Source organism: Macrobrachium nipponense, chromosome 43 (assembly GCF_015104395.2).
Source record: "Macrobrachium nipponense isolate FS-2020 chromosome 43, ASM1510439v2, whole genome shotgun sequence".
Classification (NCBI taxonomy): domain Eukaryota; kingdom Metazoa; phylum Arthropoda; class Malacostraca; order Decapoda; family Palaemonidae; genus Macrobrachium; species Macrobrachium nipponense.
Genome location: NC_061104.1, coordinates 52,454,308 through 52,477,146, shown reverse-complemented (window position 1 = coordinate 52,477,146; position 22,839 = coordinate 52,454,308). Strand labels below are relative to the sequence as shown.

Below are 22,839 nucleotides of genomic sequence, written 5' to 3'. Positions count from 1 at the left end.
ATAATAAGTAGGAGAAAGGGAATGATTACGGAGGAGTATGAAAAAGAAAAATAGAGTATTTCTAAGAGGATTTATTAAAATCAGAAAGAGAAGAGAGAGAGAGAGAGCAGAGAGAGAGTAGAGAGAGAGAGAGAGAGAGAGAGAGAGAGGATAATAAGTAGGAGAAAGGGAATGATTACGGAGGAGTATGAAAAAGAAAAATAGAGGATTTCTTAAGAGGATTTATTAAAATCAGAACAAAGAGAGAGAGAGAGAGAGAGAGAGAGAGAGAGAGAGAGAGAGGAGAGAGGATAATAAGTTGGAGAAAGGAAATAATTACGAGGAGTATGAAAAAGAAAAAATAGAGGATTTCTTAAGAGAATTTATTAAAATCAGAAACAGATAGAGAGAGAGAGAGAGAGAGAGAGAGAGAGAGATTTTAGAGAGATGGGAGAGAGAGAGAGGGGAAGAGATTTATGGACGGGGAGGATAAGGTGAGTAGGAGAAAGGGAGTGATAACGGAGGAGTATGAAAGGGAAGAAGAGGATGTAACAGGATGGGGGGGGGAGGAGGAAGAGGGATGAAGAGCGGGAACAACAGAATGTATGGAGGAGGAGGAAGAGGAAAAAAAAAAAAAAAGATAGTAGAAAAAACGGAGAACGAAGGAGTATAAGAATATAAGGAAATAAAATAAGAGAATTAGGAGGAAAATGAACGAGGGGTAAAAGAAATAGGAGAATGAGGAATTAGTAGGAGCTAGTGAATATGAGGAAGAACGTATCTAATAAAGCAGATGAGAAAGAAAGTGAGAAGATATAGAGCATTGATATCTATGACAAAAATTTTTATGAAAGGAGGAGTAAAGAGAATAACGTGAGAGAAAGTGAAAAGAAGAGAGAACAGAAGGAAAGAGGAAGCATGTAACAAAAGACTGAAGATTTTCAAGGAAGGGTCAGGAGAAATAAAGAAAGCAAAAGAGAGAGATGGGGAAAGAAAGTTAACAGATGAACTAAAGAAAGATGGATGTGAATGATAAAAAGGGAGAAGAACTGGGCGAAAACAACGGGAAAGGAGAGAGAGGAGAGAGAGAGAGAGAGAGATTACGAAGAATGTTAACATTGACGACAAAAATGTTCTTAGAAAAATAGAAAAGGATGAGCATGAACTGGAGAGATATAAGAGAGATAGAATAGATGAACTAGAGTAAACGAGAAGAATACAAAGAATAGGGACAGTATAAAGATAAATACGAAGAAGAAAAAGGAGAGAGACAGAGAGAATAAAAACTAGAATTTACAGATAAATGAAGAGAATTTGTCTGTTATCTCATTGCCCTACAAGATTATGTATCAGCCTTCTGGATATATTGATGGCTAAGTGGTATAGTGAATGTATGGCAACTCTTAAAGGAAAGTATTGCGTGCTACTCACTTTGCCGAGGTGCCACGTAGCCACATCGCTCGGTACCATATTTCTTATAGTGCTCTATTTTGAAAGTGCGGTTATTTTGCACTCGACCATTATAGGTATTGTAAAATTTGTATATTTATTCTTTTATTTGTAAGGCCTCTTCTAATGACACTTCAGGCTTCTCGTTAGAATGAATTGACTTCTTGAATAAGTTCCTCGTTGGACGACTGGTTTTCGCGTTCGACTACCAATCCGGTGGTGCGAAGTTCGATTTTCGCCTCTGCCAACGCGGAATCAGAGGAACTTATTTCTGGTGATAGAAATTAATCTCTCGATATAATATGGTTTGGATTCCACAATAAACTGTAGGTCCCGTTGCTAGGTAACCAATTGGTTCCTAGCCACGTAAAAATATCTAATCCTTCGGGCCAGCCCTAGGAGAGCTGTTAATCAGCTCAGTGGTCTGGTAAAACTAAAATAAACTTAACTTCTTGAATAATAATGATGATGATGGTGATAAGTGCTTAGAATATTATATATTTATTATTATATAAAGTGGAGTTTCTGTGATGTCAGAACATATACAGTCTTCTTCGCAAAGAGATTATATGTTTATATATGTTGAGTAGATGAATGATTCCCTTATCGAGTAGCAAAGAATTTAGCTTCTAAAGATCTGTTTATTATTTTGAATGGCAGTCTCTCTCTCTCTCTCTCACACGTGTGTTTGTTTCTGTAACAATGATAGTTTTCAATTTTAGCTTTCTGTAAAAGAAAACTATTGAGATGGCGTTGCTTGCCCGCCCTCAGATCTTAAAACCTACCGAGGCAAGAGGACTGCAAATTGGTATGCTGGTCATCCGCCCTCCAATCATCAAACATACCAAATTGCAGCCCTCTAGCCTCAGTAGTTTTTATTTTTATTTCAGGTTAACATTAGCCCTGATCGTATAGGCCACCACCGGGCCGTGGCTGAAAGTGTCATAGGCCGCGGCTGAGAGTTTATGGGCTGTGGCAGTTTCATATAGAATATACGCTGTACAGAAAACTGATTGCCCAGGAGGATCTTCGGCGCATATTTTACTTGTTTAAGTATTCTGTTTGATTTTGCTGATATTCCTTTTGTTATTTTTCATACGTTTTGTTCCTAATCTATCTCTCTCTCTCTCTCTCTCTCTCAACTTTAATGTTGTGATGTGACGTCAGTTTTAGTATCCATAAATCAAATCAAACCTACTCTCTCTCTCTCTCTCTCTCTCTCTCTCTCTCTCTCTCTCATGACTTATTTCTGTCCCCCGTCTTTTGGGACATCGGGAAATGTCAACACATTTTAATTATGAGAGCATTCAGGCCAGCGGTAGATTAATAATGCATATTATCCTGGTGAAATTCTTCCCTCTCTTGATTAAAAAAAAGCCACCAATTTATTTCGTCCTTTTACTTAATTTTTTTTTCCACTTGGCATTTAGCGAAGTCGAAGCAGCGACTCCAAATTGGTCTTTAATTTTGACGATCGCGTTCAATAACCCTCTCGTTAGGAAACGCATTTCGGCCTCATTATTTGTTCGGCAGTCAAATTGACGTCCACTTTTCGGTCGCGAATTGAATTCTCATATTTATTTTCATTTTTTTTATTTCTAACGGGACGACAATCGCTCAGTGGGCGTTTCCAAGTCTCCCGCGACCCTGCTTGTAAATTTCCTTTTAAATCTCCTTTTAAATTGGCTTTTGAATTGGCAGCATTTCAATTCGCTTCTAAATTTGTTTTTGAATTTGCCTAAGGATTTGCTTGTAAATTCACTTGTTAATTTGCTTTCAGATTTCCTTTTAAATTTGGTTTAAAATTGCTTTGAAATTTGGTATAGATTTGGTTTAAAATTGCTCTTAGATTTGCATTTAAATTGGCATTTTAAATTTGCTTTTAAATAAGGACCAACAGTCGTTGGATTCGAGCTGTATATTTGGTGTTCATGAGTATGAATACAGGCTATGAGTGTGAAAACGTGTTTATATGTATGTGCACTTATGTCGAAGTGCTTGTTTACGTATTTATGTGCATGGGTATACATACGTATTATACACACGCACACATATATACACATATATGTGTATATATGTGCGTGTGTTTATATAATGCGTACACATGTATACACATATCTATATATAGTTTATGTATGTATGTATGGGCAAGAGTGTTTGCTAGTTAGAATATGATGGCGCATAACTTGTCAGGAGATCGACGTGCTGTGGAAGTGCCTCGAAGTGGCTGTGGAAATGGAAAGCATTGGCTTGGAGTCTCGTTCTTTTTCATGGATGAGAGAAGGAACGTTGCCCAGACTTCTGGCATGTGTTATTCTAAGTGTTGGAAAAAGAACTATCTGTTTCGCATGCACCCTCCATTTATCAGGGAGATATATTAGTTATTTAGTTATTTTATTGACAAAAATATACAATTATTAATACAAATTTGTCCACAAAGAAACATGATACAAAATAAAAAAAAGTGGACAGTGATCTCTTCTGTTCTTGCAAGTACATGGCCTACAAAGAAAAATACAACATCAAGAAAAATACAACATCAAGTGCAAATAACATAAGCCTATAAGACTCTAAAAAACAAAAAAACGGGAGTTAGTACAGAGAAAAAACGTAGTCACATCACTATCCAGTATCAATTCCTAACACACATAATGCTACGTACGATCCAAATACATCTCAGTGTAATATGGCAATCTTGAAAATACTGGGTTATTTTGTGTGCGGGGGAGGGTTTGTCTTTTTCAGATCATTGTATGGAAACAGCAGCTGAGTGGAGACATTGTTCACAGTATCGTGTGTGTGAAGCATGATTCATTCTATAGGGGCCAGCAGGCGAGAGAAAAATTGCCTTTGAATTGATCAACAATGGTAGAACCTTCAAAACAGAGACTGTGCTTTTCGTTCATCCGGGATTAAAACCATTGAAAACTCGGTTATATTCATGACAGCCAGATTCAAAATCTATCTCATAGTTCTTTATTAAGCTCTAAATCCATTCTGGACAATGAGAAAGGTTAATGGAATATCCCCAAAGAAATAATTGCTATTTTTGATGGTCTGTCACTCTTCTCAGTGGTGAATCTGTACATAGGCATGAGTTTGCCATGGTTTGTATGTATTCTTTACACATTCTTATCCTTATTTTGTGAGAACTATTTTGGAGTCATCAGATCGGAATCCCCTTTTTCACAGTTCTACACTGATACAGTTCGCCAATTCATCTTGACCTTTTTTGGTCGAAGGTCACTTCATGCGTAAGAACCTAAATTTGCTCCTAATTCTAGTTGTGTCCCCCGTGCACTGTAGACTTTACTTTAGATTCTTTGCAGCGTCCATTCTTTAGGCCCCTATCTTTCATTCCTTTGACCGTACCTCCGTTCTTATTCTGTTTCTTCCATGCTACCTTCTGCCCTCGCCTATCAGTTTCAGTTTCAGCGCTGAATGACCTCATCATAGGCCCCAGCGCTTGGCCTCTGGCCTAGAATCTATATTCTGTTTAATTTCATTCCAGTTGTGTCGTTGGTTGCTACAGCATCCACTTCCTTTAGCTACTTTCTCATCTTGATATATATAAGACCTCATGAGACAGCTGCTCTCATCCCCTAAGTGTCTTTCGTCGAAATCAGAGATGTTTTGTGTGTTTACGTCTGGTTATGCTCTCCTTTCATTATTGACCTGGACTGAGTGACGTCTTAGACCCCCTAACCCCCCGCCTCGCCTTTTAAAAGGTTATGAGTCCTTATAGCAAGACTGACACGTAACGAGCATGCGCAAGTATTACTTTCCAGCCAGATACTGCATGGAAGTGTTTGACACACACACACACACATATATATATACATATATATATATATATATATATATTATATTATATATATATATATATATATATATATACATGTGTGTGTATGTATGTATAACTGAATCACGAAAGTTTGAAACGTGATAAATCCATAAATAAAGGTATAAGCCAGGAGTTTTTGCAAGATCTTTCGACTTCAACGTCCTTTACTCAGCAGATAAAGGACGTTGAAGTCGAAAGATCTTGCAGAAACTGCGTTGTTTATTTTTCCTTCGTGGCTTATACCTTTATATATACACACACACACACACACACACACACACACATATATATATATATATATATATATATAGATATATATATATATATATATATATATATATATATACATATACATATACATATACACATTTTTATACGTGTGTGTATTTTTTTTATATATTTAGAATTTTATATATGTATATTTGTATATTTAAAACGTGTTTTTTTCGACGAACCAACCATTAAAGCATTATTTTACAATATTATTTATCTTTAAAAAGCCGGGGCTATGTTTTCGCCAAAAAATTAGCCAGCACGTTGCTGGTGCGCTTTTGTGTGGAAGAGGCAGCTAAACCGAATGCAATCATTGGAAGTTTGTTCCCTCAAACAAGTAACGCTTCACCATGAATAGATACAATGCTGCAGTCATGTTTTATTTATTCTCTCTCGTGTTCATTAACCTCCATTCTTCAGCTTTCATTGGCATGCAGCCCTGACTAGATTGCCAAAAAAAAAAAAAAAAAAAAAAATCGCTCTTTCATCTGAAAGTTAAGTATTCAAACACGCTAACTGGAATCGGCTTTCCCTCTTATCATCTTATTTTCCACCAGAGGTCACTGCCTTCGTAACCCCAGTCTAGCAGTAGGGTAGAAGAGGTCACCCTTGGAAAAGGTGAGGTCACAGGTCGCTCAATTTATAAAACTAGGTCGCTTGTGGACTATGTAATTGCCATGCAAGAATATCTCTCTCTCTCTCTCTCTCTCTCTCTCTCTCTCTCTCTGTGTGCTGACGACACATCGGCACTTGGGATAAACCTGAAAATTTTATGGTAAAATTAAAGGCGACCTCAGGTGGAATTAAAGGTGACCTCTGGTGACCTGTGTTCTTTCTGTCCTTTGGTGTTGTGGGTGGGGAGTAGGGGCCAGAAATGGAATAGACCTTGGAATTGGGAATGAAGTTGGAGTTGGAATTGCTTGCAATTGCCGTCACTGTGTTAGAATTCGTGGGAGAATATTTTAGAAGCACCAAAACTAATCTGAAGTTTGTTTAGTTTTTTTTTCGAAGATGAGCTGAAGTTGGTGTCATTTATTTGAAGATGAACTGAAATTGGCATCATTTATTTGAAGATGAGCTGAAGTTTTATTTGAAGATGAACTGAAGTTGGTGTCATTTATTTGAAGATGAACTGAAATTGGCATCTTTTATTTGAAGATGAGCTGAAGTTGGTGTCATTTATTTGAAGATGAGCTGAAATTGGCATCATTTATTTGAAGATGAGCTGAAATTGGCATCAATTATTTGAAGATGAGCTGAAGTTTTATTTGAAGATGAGCTGAAGTTGGCGTCATTTATTTGAAGATGAGCTGAACTTGGCATCATTTATATGAAGATGAGCTGAAATTGGCATCATTTATGAGGACGAACTGAAATTGGCATCGTGTATATGAAAATGAGTTGAAATTGGCATCATTGATATGAGGATGAGCTGAAATTGGCATCATTGATATGAGGATGAGCTGAAATTTGCATCATTGATATGAGGATGAGCTGAAATTTGCATGCTGTTCGAAATTCCGGAGGAACAAGTTGTAATGCGCTAAAAAAATTTTCAAATGGTGACGTAGAATGCCATTTAAGAAACCGTTAGGAGAATGTGTTGGAATTAGATGAAGAGTGATTGCTGGATGAGTTATAAAGTGATTAGGAATTAGGACTGGATGAGTGTCCATCAAAATGCAGCTCACGACTTAAATAATAAAATCTGTTTGATTGCTAAGAATATCATATGAAATGACAGGAATCTGTTTTGATTCAGTCGTAAGTTCTGCATAAAAATCCATTTAAAACTCAATGAAAAACAGAATGAGGCCGATATTAAACGGAAATCTATTTAGTGAACTTGATGCAGAGTAATAGAATGATGTTGTTGGAATACTGTTGTGATTTTGTTTTATGTATGTATATATATTTATTCATTTATTCTTATGTTGTTGTGAGGAGGTGTGGATGTATTTAGCTGTATTCGATTCTTCATTTTTATGATTTATTTTAGTTTTCTGTAAAAGAAACCTACTGTGCCATCTTTGTCTGTCTGGCGGCCGCACTTTTTCTGTCCACCCTCAGATCTTAAAAACTACTGAGGCTAGAGGGCTGCAAATTTGTATGATGATTATCCACCCTCCAATCATTCAACAATATGAATTACAGCCTTCTTACCTCAGTAGTTTGCATTTTATTTAAGGTTAAAACTAGCCATAATCGTGCTTCTTGCAACGGTATAGGATAGACCACCACCGAGCCATGGTTAGTTTTATGGGCCGCGGCTTATACAGCATTACACCGAGACCACCGGAAGATAGATCTATTTTCGGCGGCTTTGATTGTACGCTGTAGGGGCTGTACAGAAAACTCGATTGCGCCCAAGAATCTAGGCGCATATTTTACTTGTTTGATGTGTTGGGTTTTTCGAGGTTGGTCGATTTGATTGATTTAGAGTTTATGTTTCCCTTTTTTATATTTTACAATGAAAATGGGACTTTGAGGAATGAAACACGGCCGCCTTCGGCTGGAATGCCATTCTTCTGAACCAATGTGGTCTGTCAAGAGTCGTCACGACGACTCATTTCGAAAGCCAACGCAAATAAGGCGACTTTAATGTAACGTTAGATTTACACATTCACGCATAGTTTGTACTATGTACAAGTGGCGCCAGTTTCAGTAGCCATTTTCAGTCAAGCAGCGCTATGCTGAGACGATGTTGACGATCACAAGGCTCTTTGTGAACTGAAAGTAATCGACTTATTTTGGTTTTTGAGTTCGTGTGAAATCCCATTCCTGGTGCGTGTTTTACATTTTACGTTGTGCTGGTATTGCTTGAATATTCTGGTTAAGTGAACAGATGCCTGTATCATGTTAATGTTTAAGGAAGAATGGTTCAGTTTTGACAATATAAAGCTGCAAGCAATTAATTTCGACGCTTCATAGTTATAAGAAACTTGGTTGCAAGAAATTTGCTTGCAAAGAACTTGGTTGCAAGAAACTTGGTTCCGAGAAACTTGGTTGCAAGAAACTTGGTTCCGAGAAACTTGGTTCCAAGAAACTTTGGTTGCAAGAAAATTGGTGCCGAGAAACTTGGTTGCAAGAAACTTTGGTTGCAACAAAATTGGTTGCCAGAAACTTGGTTGTAAGGAGCTTGGTTGCAAGGAACATGATTGCAAGGAACTTTGGCTGCAAGAAAATTGGGTGTAAGGAACTTGGTTGTAAGTAGCTTGGTTCCAAGGAACTTTGGTTGCAAGAAATTTGGTTGCAGGAACATGATTCCAAAAACCTGGTTGTAGAACTTTGGTTGCAAAAAAATTGGTTGTAAGGAACTTGGTTACAAGTAGCTTGGTTGCAAGGAACTTTGGTTGCAAGAAATTTGGTTGTAAGGAACTTTGATTCCAAGAAACTTGGTTGCAAGGTACATGGTTGCAAGGAAGGATCCCTCTTTGAGCAAATAATTTAGCATCTTCTTCATCAAAACAACACCTCGCATCTTTCTCTCTTCTTGGAAGCTCGGTTAAGAAACTTTGTCCGACGGCTCCATCATGCACGAGCGAATTCCCTCAAATTAGGGCCAAATTCGCAGGGCGCCTTACTTACTTACTTACTTACTGGCTTTCTGAGGGAAAAGTTGTGCTCCTGGAATAACAAAACCGCGGTTTGCAAACTGGAAAAAACTGAGAGTATGATCTAGTGGTTGTAACTGGTTAAATAATGGCAAATAGTTTAGACTGGATAAAAAGGCCGTGTACTAGTTGCAAGCTGTTTTTCGTGTTGTAGAGAAATGGTAGAGGATACATAGGGGAAAAAAAAGTTATACTTCGTTGGATACTATCAGATGTACAATTTAAATGAGAAAAGCAAAGAATCTATATTTATTTTAAGTGTCAAGGCCAATTTAGCCGTAACCCGAATGTGTCTTGTGGAGATCGTGTGACGTCAGTTGTAGCAGGTTGGCAATGATTAAATCAAACTGATTTAATCAAGTGATTAAATCATTGATTTTTCATTAAATAAATCATGATTTTTAATTTTTATTTTTAAATTTTTTTTTTAAATTTGAAAGCAAACAAATTGAAAAATATGGTTTGGAGGTTGGTAAACACTTACGCATAACTGTGCGGCATCTATTTATTTTTATATAAAGAAAATTGCAAGTACATACTTCAGGCCAGAACTGGAAACCTTAAAGATAAATCAATAGTAATTCTGTGATAAAATACATTTTGAGGAAAAAAGGATTGAAAAAACATCTAACAAATAAAAAAATAAATAAATCATTATTTTGATATAAAAAAATTGCAAGTATATATTTTAGGCCAGAACTGGAAACCTAAAAGATAAATCAATAGTAATTCTGTCATAAAATACATTCTGAGGAAAAAAGGATTGAAAAAACATCTAACAAATAAAAAAAATAAATAAAAAATCAAATAAATGAAAAAATCAAATAAATCACTGATTTTTAATTTTTTATTTAAAATTTTTTTTAAAAATCACCAACGTTGAGTTGTAGTAACCATATATTAATCAATGCCTCTTGTGGGTTGAACAGTAAAGGAAGCTATAAAGATTTGAAGGCACCCATGAACGTTTCTGCCCCTTGATGGCGGAAGGGTGGTCAGAATTTGGGATAGCAGAAGCAGGAAGAGAATCCGTTGTCCATCATCAGGTGAAACCATGTGCCCAGAGCTTTGCTTCCCTCAGGGGGAATATTGCCGCCAGTGTACCTCACGTTGTGCACTTTAGGCATTACTTAAGGATCTTTGCAGCATCCCTTCGATTCCTAGTTGCAACCCCTTTCATTCTTTCACTGTACCTTATTCCATGTTACTCTTTTCAACCGTCTTCTAACGGTTGTTTCATAGTGCAGCTGCCAGATTTTCCAGCTAAGACACCTTTCAAAACTTTTTACTGTCAATTTCCTATTCAGCGCAGAGTGACCTCATCGGTCATAGCCGTTGGCCTTTAGCCTAAATTCTACACTCTTCTAGAGCTTTCCGTTTTCGCACTCCACTTGCCATAGTCCTTGATTGATAGCTTTCTGTTCGTAACATTTCAACCCTTAAAGTAGTGAGGTAGCTTTAACCTGTCCAGTGCATAACCCCCCACTAGTTATCCTTTCACTTTTCCATGGAATGGAATAGAATATAAAATTTAGGCCAAAGGCCAATCACTGCGACCTATGAGGGTATCAGGGCTGAAACGGAAATTGAGAGTTTTAGATTTGGAAGGTTTAACAGGAGGAATGGCTCGCAGTTTCACTGTGAAACAACTGTTAGGAGAGGGTTGAGGGAAGAAAGATGGAAGAAAGAGAATATGAACGGGGGTACAGTAAAAGGAATGGCATTCCTTTTATTATGCCTCCGTTTACATTCTCTTTCTTCGATCTTTCCTTAACCCTCTCCTAAAAGTTGCTTCATGAAGCAACTGAGAGGTTTTCCTGCTATTACAACTTGTAACCTGACACTTCTAATTTTCATTTCAGCCTCAGTGACCTCATCGTCGGTCCTAAAAAATTGTGTATTGTGTATATTCCCTAAAATTATGTTAGGGTCCACTGATGACCACTTTTGTTATATTAACCAATGTTTAAATTTACCGTTGTGTGGATGCTTACCAAAGTCTCCATTGCTTCGAAAGAAAATGTTCATTGATGACCTTCACGTGATTATGCTAAGTGCCAAACGACCTGAAATTGTATTCGCTTTTGCGCAATTACCCACCTAATTGGCCATCACTCTGATGTAAAGTTAGTTTGATACCGAGTCTTTTTTTTTATGATCTTTCATGTGATTATACCAACTTCCTAAAATTATTTGATGGAACAACGGCCAGCCAGCTTTCTGCGCACAATACTCGATTATTCATTTTGATTCCAAAATTGATGAGATGTCTTCGTTGTTTTCGGTGCGTGAAATTCGTCTTTCGTCTAATTTGCCTCGTCCCGATATTTCTGAAAATATTTAGTGGTTTTATGCTTGATACGAGATCAAACAATTTACGTGCAATATATATCGTCGAGAGCCTGCAGATTACAATTCTTATCGGTTCTTCATTGGACAAATAGGTTGCGTACTTGCCTATCAATCTGGTAGCCCGAGTTTGCTCCTGGCTGCTGCCAGTGCGAAACCAGAGGAATTTATTTCTGGTGATTAGAAATTCATTTCTTGATATAATGTGCTTCGGACCCCACAATAAGCTGCAAGTCCCGTTGCTAAGTAAGCAATTGGTTCCTAGCCGCGTAAAATAAATCTAATCCTTCGGGCCAGCCCTAGGAGAGCTTTTAATCAGCTCAGTGGTCTGGTTAAACTGTGATATACTTAACTTTGCAATTCTTACCATCCCGTGGGAGGTTAGTGTCGTCAGTACATCTCACGTGATGGACTGCAGGCATTGCTGAAGGGTGTTTGCTGCGTCTCTTTGGCCCCTAGATGCGCCCAATCTTTATCCTTTCACTTCACCACTCCCTCTTCCTCTCTTAGACCTTACTGTTCAGCCTCTCCCACTTACTCTTTTCACGGGGGTGAGTGCCATCAGTGCATCTCACGTGCGGTGCCCTATAGGCATTATTACTTAAAGCTCTTTGCAGTGTCCCATCTTTAGACCCCTAATTGCAATCTCTTCTATTCCTTTTACTGTAACTCCGTTCATATTCTTTTTCATCCACCACTCTTTCCTCAATCCTGTCCCAACAACTATTTAATAGTGCAACTGAGAGGTTTTCCTCCTGTTGCACTTCTCAAACCTTCTACTCTCAATTTCCCTTTCAGCGCTGAATGATGTCATAGGTCCCAGTGCTTGGCCTTTGGTTTAAATTCTATGTTCAATTCTTTATTCTACATTTTACATGGGAGTGAAATATATCACAAAGACATGTCGGAGACTTATAGCACACAAATCACAAAGAGGTTCAATACAAGTAAGGGACTTGCTGGTATTCCTAACCAAAGCACCAAAGGTTTGTTCTGAGCTTATGGCTGTTGGCTTGTTGTCAAACGCTGTTTGTGATTTGTGAAATAAATGCACGTGTGTTTCATTTTACTTATATTAGTCCCAAGTGCATTAGCGATCCTTATTTGGTATAGTAAATGTTTGCAAAAGATTTTGCTGTATATTTACCTTCAAGTATCTGTAATCGTTAAGGGTTCTTTTACTGTCAAACCATTTAAATCATCTGGAAGATAAATATTAATAAAGATATTTCTTTCTTAACCAAACTTGGAATGCATACTATTTACCATCTGGGAATGAACACTGTGGGGTTAAGACATCACTGGCACCAAAGGGGAGTGGGGTGGTGGGAAAGGGGGAAATGTAAAAATTACAGAAAGTGACAGATATTATTGTCTAATCCATAGCTTTCGAGGTCGCTGAGGAGAATGGTGACTCTCCTGGTGCCCTTCAAGTTAAGTTAAGCTTTGAGCTGGTAGGTAGTGGGGTTGACAAGGGGTGAGAAGGGGGTGACATTAAAATATCCATAAACAATGGATATTAGTGTCTTATCCAAAGTTTTCTGAGGTTGCCGAGATGAAAAGTGACACTCCTGAAGCCCTACAAGTCCAAATTTAGTCCCAATAGGAAGAGGGGGGTGAGAAGCGACTTTCTAAACAGCAATGAGAGAGAGAGAGAGAGTTTATAGGTGTAATCAGATATATCCCAAGCAGCGCCAGGTTTGTCAGTATATATATAGATAGATAGAAGATAGATAGATAGATAACTTGATCACGAAATATATAAAATGTGATGTTGATGTATAAATAATGATAGTGCCACAGGAGGAAAATGAAAAAGCGAGAACTGCCAAGATCTTTTGGTCTTAACGACCCTTTACTAAAGGCAAGACTGATCGGAGCAATGAAAAACAGTACTGGTAAGCATATACAATGGACATTACAGGATAAACAAAAGGTCCAATTCACTTTAAAGAAACAAAAAAATGCCTGTGGGGTAGATGAAGAGTAGGTTCACACAGGGCGTTTGTAACAACGTTGTGAGATATATGCTGTTGATTTTTCAGTGTTAGCTTATGGAATTATTCTCGGTAACCGCAGCAGTTTCCAATACGGCGCGGTAGCGAGATTCCCCCCGAGTGTGTCGAGATGCATACAAGTGAATGACATCGTTCACACACAGCGGTGAACCTCCCTTCTTGAGGACAGCAGGTGCCATCATTTGCTGTTGTCAGCCAATGAGAAAGAGATTGTGTGTAACCATAGACCATACACACTTGAATATGCAAGCACCTCACAAACACACCAACACCACCACAAACATTCCATCCAAATAATCGTTCACCATTTCCTTCAATAAAACTGATTATAATAAAGAACTCACCTTAATGTTATGATAAGTTTTTGTTCTGGGCAGATGGAATCCCTCTTTAAGGCGTTGATCTTCGATGTGTCTATCTTGATTAGGTCTTAACATAGACATTCAAAAATAATAAAAAAAATTTCTTCATGCTCTCTTAAAGATGGGCACAGCGCTACAAATAAAATAAACCAAAGTTATGTCTATTTTATAAATCTGGGTGTACCCAATGCCGTCTTTGGCACTGTTTGCACTGATTCAGTCTGTGATTCAAAACCAAAAGCAAGCTATTTCTTCCATATCCATTCAGACACTGGATGTCACATAAAAGTAAAAAAATATTTAAAAAAAGTCATTACCGCGCGGTGGCTGCTGCGGTCAAAAATGCTTCGTGTGAACAATCAGCATTAAACAAGCGATGGCCGCCACGGTTAAAAACGCCCTGTGGGAACCTACCCTAAAAAAGGCAGCCTGCCCACATGTGGTCACAGGTAATTTAGTCAGAAAACAATATATTTTGAAAATAAGGAGCCATATACGACCGGAGTGTACAAATTTAGTAAAATCCCGAAGGCCAGATTAAGGATTTAAGAGCGGTGTGGTCAAACACACTGGTCAAAGGTAATTCAATTCGGAAAACAATACACTTTGTATTAGTAACTTTAGAGAGAGAGAGACAAAATGTAAATAATTAAAACCATGTGGGACTAATTAATTAGCAGTTGATTAATTTATTTTAATAGTTTAGGCGATTGGTGCAAAATTCAGCTAGAATTGCTCAGTTAATGATAAAAGCATGAAATTTGACCCATAATGAATATTCTCCAAGGTGGAGCCATTGGATGCAGCATGTTTCTTAGCAACGGTTGATAAGCAATTTAATGACCATAGCAATGAGCCAATTAAGCATATCTTATCTATTACGAAAGGATGATGCTGTGTGTTTTAGCATCACAACTATCTGGAGGGATTTTTTAAAGCCACTATAAGTGACAGAAAATAAAACCGCATTTCCTTGTTGCTAGGCAATGTATAAATCATCCCAGTTGCCTATGCATATTTTAATTGCCTATTTGTAAATGATGTTTCCGCATAACACTGCATAAAAACTTGCAGAGGAGAAATGTTTGGGTATATTAAAATCTGTAAAGATTGCTATAACTATTATTTGACATTAATACATAAATTTAGTTTCCTTAGTAACTATTTAGCATAGCAAAGACTCATGGAACCATGGAAAACAATCTCTGTACATGGGATGGATGCATTAAACTCTAACACTTTCCTTATCAATAGCAGGCGAAGAATTAGTGAATACATCATAAAGAAACAATGTTGCTTGGCGCTACATTCAATAAAGCAATCAGCTATTTTTGGTCACATGGATTGTCTCAATAATATACATTCTCACCATGAACAGTTGTAAGTCATTCACATATTTTCAGGTATTGTCATAGTCTCCTGCGCATGTGCAATAAACTGCATATTAGGTGGGCTCGGACACATTTGCAGTTTCTACACCTGCTCCTACATTAACACTTCAGCAGCTATGGGCAGGATGCACTTGCTTCCAGTAAGTTTGTTCACAGGGGCCTTCACTGTTCTGGACAAGCCCATCCCCACTCAGAAGGGGAGGGCAACTGGCGATATGACATAGTAGTACGTCCCCAGTAGTGCCCACCTTTCAGTGCAGCCCTCCTGATATGTTGCAGTAAGGCAGCCTTGGTGGGAGGAAGGAGCTGACATCTGACGCCCTTTTTGCGTGAATAGAAGCTTTCTGACTTCGTTGATAGAGGTATATGTTGCTGTCCTGTCATGGAGAAGGATGGTGAAGTACCTTAGGGAAGCCTCATTCTCTTCAGATATTTGTTCTGGGACACTGTGCAGCTCATAGAGGGCTTCAGTGAGTTCACCATGTGCCTCCCACACTTTCTGTGCAGTTTTTTGCCAATTTGGGCAAAGTGGGACTCAGTGTCACAGCCCGTGAAGGTGTGGAAGACCGGAAGTACCAAGGATTTTTGTGGACCAAGGGAGGTACTTATCTCGTGAGCTGGGATGTAGTGAAAGTTTTTGCCACTTCCAAATGCAGTCCAGAGGTCAATGCTTCCTAGCTGCTGTACTGTCACTACTGCTAGTACAACCATATTGGTATTTACTCTCCAAACAAGGATCTTATGAAAGCCCTGTCAGAATGCATAAGCAACATGTACCATGATCCTGGAATCTGCCTCTTCATGGTTGCAGGGAGTAATGTTGGATGTGTCTCTTGCAGGCATACAGAGCACATTTGCACCATTGGTGACAAGAAGAGGGTTTTTTCCTGATGCACTTGACATCAGTTCGTCGTTTTTAAGTTTGAACAATTCTATGTTGTTGAGATTCAAGCAAAGAAACTGCTGCCAGTTCTTTGGTATGGGGCTTGACACCTCAACTTGCCTACTTTGGATAGGACCTATCGCACACTTTTCTCTGGCGTGCGCCTTTAGACCGTTGACAAAGTATTGATCGTAGACAATATTTACTCATTGAGCCTTGCTTTGCTCTCTTTTGATGTGTGGGACAAACACGTCTGCAGCATAGTCACCAAATGTCTTGCATCCACCAGGTTTAAGAATGTTCACGAGTACAGCACCATCCATTATGGTCACATTCATCTCTGGCCTTGAATCACGTGCAGACTTCACATGTTGTTCAAGACAGTCCACAAGATCCAACTTTTTTTCCCAGACATAATTGTCCATAGGAAGAAAGGGATGGTGCAAATGAATGATTATCGTGGCTAAAGAATTGGCCAAATCTCTATCCCTTGTCTGGCTTGCAACATACAGTCTCGCAAAGATTGCATTGAGAACATTGACCTGTATCTGTGCTTTATTTGACTTGCATGCTTGTTAGTTGAACAGTATGACTTTGTTCCTGGAGATGATTACTGTTATTGATTTCATGCTGGACCGGAGGCGCTTGTCCACAAATGTTCCATACTGCTCTTGACCCTTTTATTGTATTGTGGTGAGGTACTCAGTTGACTGCTTGTCCATGATGTCCTTTGAATGTAGTCTCAGAAGATCTTGGTTTTCTACCTCAAATGGACTCCCCATGCCCTCAATTACTCTAACTAGAGTATTCACCTGTGAAGCAAACAGCTTCTGGGTAGCATCTGTTTGCTCATGGTGATTTCTTTGATTGGCACTCTCATTTTCGCCTACCATGGATGACTCAAATTCAGGTAGGACTGCAACTGGCCATCTTACAAGAGCCTCGGCATCCTTTGTCGGTCCAATGACTCCCCATTCATCTTTCATTGCACCATTATTTTGCTTGTGGCCATGATCAATAGCAATGAGGGAGAATTTCTCTGGGACTTTGCCATAACAAAATTGCCGTGCCAAAATTCTCGGGTAACATCAGGACGAGTGCTTTCCAAGCTACACATGTCTCTCGTGTGAACTGACATCCAGCAGGCGTAATGGGTGTGGTTGAGACTGAAGTAGCAAGGTGTCTATTTAGTCAATGTATCTTTGTACAAATCAAAGTCACCAGTATGCAATGAGTGCACAAATGTCAAGGCAAACAGTTCAAATTCAAGGGTGTGTACCAGTAAAGGAATTGTGGGCTTTAAGTCTTCCGACGCATGCACCACATGCAGAGCCGTATATAGAGAGAGTTTGGCCATGGTCGGAACCGCTTATTCAAGGTCACTGACTGATGGGCGCCATCTTGCCTCTGTCCGACTGCCCTGACCCAGTCAGAGCCGCCACGCCACACGCACATCGCACACGGAAAAACGTTTTATTAATTTTTGGTAAATTACATATTTTACTCCTTTGGTTTGCTGTGTAGCAGTAGGCTGTTCCATACAGTATGGACAGGGTAAAAGGATGCACAGATTCCCTAGAAACCCAGAGAGACGACAGCAATGGGAGATTAAAGTGGAACGAGAAAATTGGAAAGCACATGACAAATCTTATTTATGTTCAGTAAGTTCAAGATTTTTTCTCTTTACTTTTCATATGTGCAACATTTGTATTTTTACTGGTAGTAATATAGCATATGACTAAATAACATATTAATTATTGCTGATATTCAGGCCTATAATTAACAATAATTTATTTTATCTTTAGGATCATTTTGAGGATAATCAGTACGAATCGGGAAGAGCTGTTGGCCTTAAAATCCTTAAGTTATCTGCTGTTCCAAAAAAGTAAGTGTTCACAAAATCAAATTCTACATTAAGCAAACACCTGAGGAGAAGACTCGAATTTATTCGTATGAAAACGGATGTGCTTATGTCTAGTGAGAGGTAATATCATTCATTTGAGTGACGACATGGTAAAACAGTTTGATTTGCCATCAAAGGAGGTGACAGCTGAACATGTCAAAAGTTTGATATCTTTTCAGGAAGGTAGGGATCTGAAGCTTGCGCCAAAACTCTCCGAAACTCATGTAAATCCATCACATTTTGAGAAAATGAAAGTATCAGGCGCTTTAAATTTCTTTAGCAATTCGGTAACAGCAGGACTTCACTACTTGGTTGAACGCGAAGGATACAGTAAGGACTTACTTACAACAGCTTGGTTCATTGGTTTGATAAATAAGTGGTTCGATTAAATGTCAAGTAGACATCCAATCATGGCACTAAGGAACGTCAATGAATCCTGTTATAAGAAAGCTATACTGCATCTTGAGGAAGTTGAAAGAGTGCTTCATGAAATATGTATTGGAGTTAATGCACAGTGGAAGCCAGTTCAAACTGGAGTGATATTGTCTACCACTTCCATTCTTAATCTCCAGAGCAATTATACTTGGCTAAAGGTCACAGATTTTTACTGACATCCAGATTCACTCAAGATTGTCTAGAAAACTTGTTTAGCTCCATAAGACTGAAAAACCCAGTGCCAACTGCCTTAGAATTTCGACAGTCTCTGAAATTGATATCAGTTGCACAATTTCTAAAATGCTCAAGTGCAAGTAATTATAACGTAGATGACCGCGAGTTTCTAGCTGACTTTCTTAATAAGCCCAATGTTGAAACAAATGGTGATGCTGAAAATGAAACTGAGGAACATGATTTTGACCAATTCTCAAGTGACAATTTGATGAATCAAGCTGGTTACTGCATAAAAAAAGTTACAAAGTCAAATAATCATTGCACGTTTTGTCCTCAAACAATAGAAAGCAACCAGTCAACACAGACAGATCTTTCTCAAAGGTTGACTCAATTAAAAGAATATAGAAAAACCTGTCTAGTTTATAGCACAGATGCCTGCTTCAGTTTACTTCAGAATGCAGAAAATATTTTTAGGGCAAATGAAAAGAGTTTTGGTAACGAGCAATTTATTAGGACGACTAGTGCATTTGGCAAACACTCAGATAAAAAATACAACCTTTCCTTCGTGCCATGACATTAAGGGTAGACTTCTGAAGTTTTTCTTCACTTTAAGATTACTTATGCTAAAAAAACAAGAAAATATTCGTAAGGTTCGATCATTAAAATCAAAACGAAGTGAATTAGGGAGTAAGAGTATGATGATGAAAAAGCTGTAATGAATATGGGTAAACAGTGAATTTTGAAATCAAGTATAATATTTCATAATACTTATGTATTTTAAAATTAAAACTGTAATAAATTTATAAACTATCATGAGTGTTTTAATAAATATCTTAATGTTTAATAGAAACCTTAAGTTAACAATCAGCAGCATATGATTAGAGAGAGAAAGGGAGAGAGGAGTTGAGCCATCGCTCAGGTAAGTGAATGCCGCTTAACAGGACAGGAGCAAGATGGCGCCCTGTCAAAAGGTTGGCCATACTCTCTCTATATACGGCTCTGACCACATGTTGAAACTCTCTGCAGGACCTTCTGCGTTGGTGTCCACATACTCAGCATATTTATTCTTCATGAGAATATACAGTACACTTGCCATTACTTGATGGGTATGCCAGGTCTGAGTGACATGGGATGCCTTGAGGAAGGACCCTGCAATTCCCGGAGTGGAAATTTCTGCCTTAAAATTAATGAAATAAAAAAGATAAAATAAATCAATAAAATCAATAAAAAGGATTCAATAAAACATATGCTAAGTACGGTTTGCATTGGCTCCACCTCTGAAAATGTTTAGAATGATGTGACACTGTGCAAAGTTTCATGCTTTTATTATCATCTGATGAATGTTCTCACAGATCACATAGACTATAAGGTCCTTCATAAACATTTTAAAAATATAAGGGTACAAATGGTACAATCCAGGACTGAGATTTTGGCTTTTTTTTTAGTGATTTGTATAATTGCTGGTCCCAGTAAATTTCTTTATACATAATCATTAGATCTAGCAATTAATGAGTTATTGTCCCAATTTATGCAATGAGATTTTTCGCTCAGATGGATAAATATTGCATTTGAAGTCTGGGTTGTTCTAACTAAATACATATGCTGCTTTATTCGTACATCTAAATCTTTGCTTGATTGACCGACATAAAAAGACAGGTAATCCTTACAAGGAATTTTGTAAATGATTTTGTTATTTGTTACCAGACTCTTCTTAATTAGCATACTTTTCATGGTATTGTTATAAGAGAACATAACATTAACATTAAAAGAGTTAAATATTGATTTTATGGTTTCAAATCCATGAAAAAGGCAAGCTAGTACATTTTTAGGGGTTTCTTTTTTATTATTAACAAAACTTTAAAACTTTTTGTGAGCTTTTTGATAACATAAATCAATTATATAAGGTGGGTAGCAAAGATCACTTCCTATCTTTTTTATTTTATGCAGGAGTCAGGGTGCAGAAGATCAAGTATGATTAAGAACCTGTGGAGATTCGTTAAGGCAATGAGCAGAAATCTGTTTCCACGTGAGAAGTTGCAGTTACCTGCAGGAGAGGACTGTTCATCTTCCATGACCGCCTGTGTGGAAGATTGGACACAAAAGCTGGAAAGTCTGGAAGATTCCAGTGGAATCATGATTACCCCAAAACAAGACGACACAGAAGAACACAAAGAAGAAATGCAAAAGAAAATATTGGAGCATTTTCCATGGAAGAAAAAAGAGGACAAGGCAGTGGGCAAGTGTGGGGACAATGTAGGAGTGCTGGATTTAGCTGTGGTGGAAGACTACATCGTGAAAGACTTTGGAAAACTACCCCTTCCTTCCAACCGCGCTTTCGACGTCCCAAAATCCAATGTGATTCCCTGTCTGCTGAACGGACGTGACTCTGTCTGTTCTATCGCTGGGGATGAAGCTATCAATATACCGGTGATGACACTAGAGGAAGTGAGGAATTTGGGCCTTGAAGCTTCAGTGAGACCCGTCGGTGAAGCTGAGGACCTGAGGAAGGTCTATGGCCCCCTGACAATCGTCGGAGCTCTTCACAATATCTACGTCCAGCTGGGAGAAATGGACCCTTTGACTTTCACTTTCGCGGTCCAAGATAGGGACATGTTCCCCAGAATTTCACTAGGAAACAGGTTCCTTGCGGAACATGGTGCAGTTTGGGAATTTTCCAGTGAGGGTTCGAGGGTTTCACTGAAACAGCAGAACGCCGATGGTGTGCCTGAAGCCCCGCTATATTTCGAGGCTGTGTACCGTCAGCGGAACGAGGCAGACAGAGTGACGGTGCAGGTAACAGAGCGAGGCCCATCATATGTTATGGCTGATGTCAGCGATCGAATGCAGAGTGGTGACTTGCCAGAACTGAACTGCATCCGCTTTGACATTCTCGGACAGAAAACAAAAAATATCCGGGTTTTGAAAACATACACTCTAGCATACAGTGATGCGGATGTTTCCTTGGGAAAGACCTTTTTCCACGATGCGCATGCTATTGTGGATTATCAAGAAAGAGCGCTCTACCTGAAACTCAGCGGTCGTTTTCAGAAGATTGCCCTGGAAAGAGGACGTTCATACATAGGTCATGATATCCTTCCAAGAGTGGTAATGTGGCAAGATCCTCAAGATCGAGGTCCCGAAGGGAAAGAACCTCGCCCGCAAAACTTGCCTAATGATGCTGTCCGTTTACCAGAGCCAGGACCGCAAGAGAGGCCTCAGAAACGACCAAGCTTTTTGAGACATTTGCCTGAGAAGAGAGACGACAGGAGGAGGAGGAGGATAAGAGAAGTCCCAAGGCCCCATAAGCCTCCAGCATACAAACCTGAGAGGAAAATTCCGCGTTTTTTGCCCAAGGAAGAGGCAGCAGCAGCACCTAGACAGCATGACTGGAGCCAGATGTCTTCAGCGTCTTCGACTTGGAAAGAGACACCAAAAAAAGAAAAAGGACATTTTATTCAAGATATTTTGTAATGAAAGAAGAAATGTTCATTTCCACCTCTTTCGAGAACTTTTTATTTGATTTACTCACAATCTTTGTATTTCCTTTTTCCACATTATGCAAGTTATATTTTTAGTTATAACTGAAGGATAATATAAGGGATATTTTAAGTTATCAAGTGTATAACTGTACTAGCGTGTGCATATAATAAAGGATATCATTAAACAATTTGTATTTTTCTTAGATATATAAAAGCGAAGTCTTTTATACTATGTTGTTTCCGTCGTCCTCTTCCACTCATTCTTTCTGTGAACAGGAATTATTTGGATCCTCGCGTAAAAGGTATATAATATATATATATATAGGATATATATATATATATATATATATATATATATATATATATAACGCATAATGTGCGTATCAATAAATATAGGAGTATTACTTACACTCACTGTAGATGTACCAAGAGAATGAAAATATGTGAGAAGAAAACAAAAGTAAATCGCATCATAACAGCAACAACAACAAGAGAAAGAGAGAGAGACCACAAACTAAGTTGACAAATTAAGAGTAATAATTTGGTTACACCATGGACTCCAAAACATCTCAAAATCGGATTCCAAAATGTATGTAATTCCTTTAGAGAGAGAGAGAGAGAGAGAGAGACTAGCCCACTATATTAAGAGCCGGGGTAGAAATCCTTAAATCGTAACAAAAAAGAAA

General features: G+C 38.4%; 1 protein-coding gene across 1 annotated transcript in view; it reads left to right on the top strand.

Annotated features, from left to right (window-relative positions):
- LOC135213740 (uncharacterized) overlaps positions 1 to 22,321 on the top strand; it is an 84,697-nt gene extending 62,376 nt beyond the window's left edge. Inside the window, exon 2 of the mRNA XM_064247867.1 lies at positions 20,622 to 22,321. Coding sequence (XP_064103937.1) covers positions 20,646 to 22,145 — 1,500 coding nt within the window. The 5' untranslated portion in view covers positions 20,622 to 20,645 and the 3' untranslated portion in view covers positions 22,146 to 22,321. The remainder of the gene's footprint in view (positions 1 to 20,621) is intronic.
- The last annotated feature ends 518 nt before the right edge of the window (positions 22,322 to 22,839 follow it).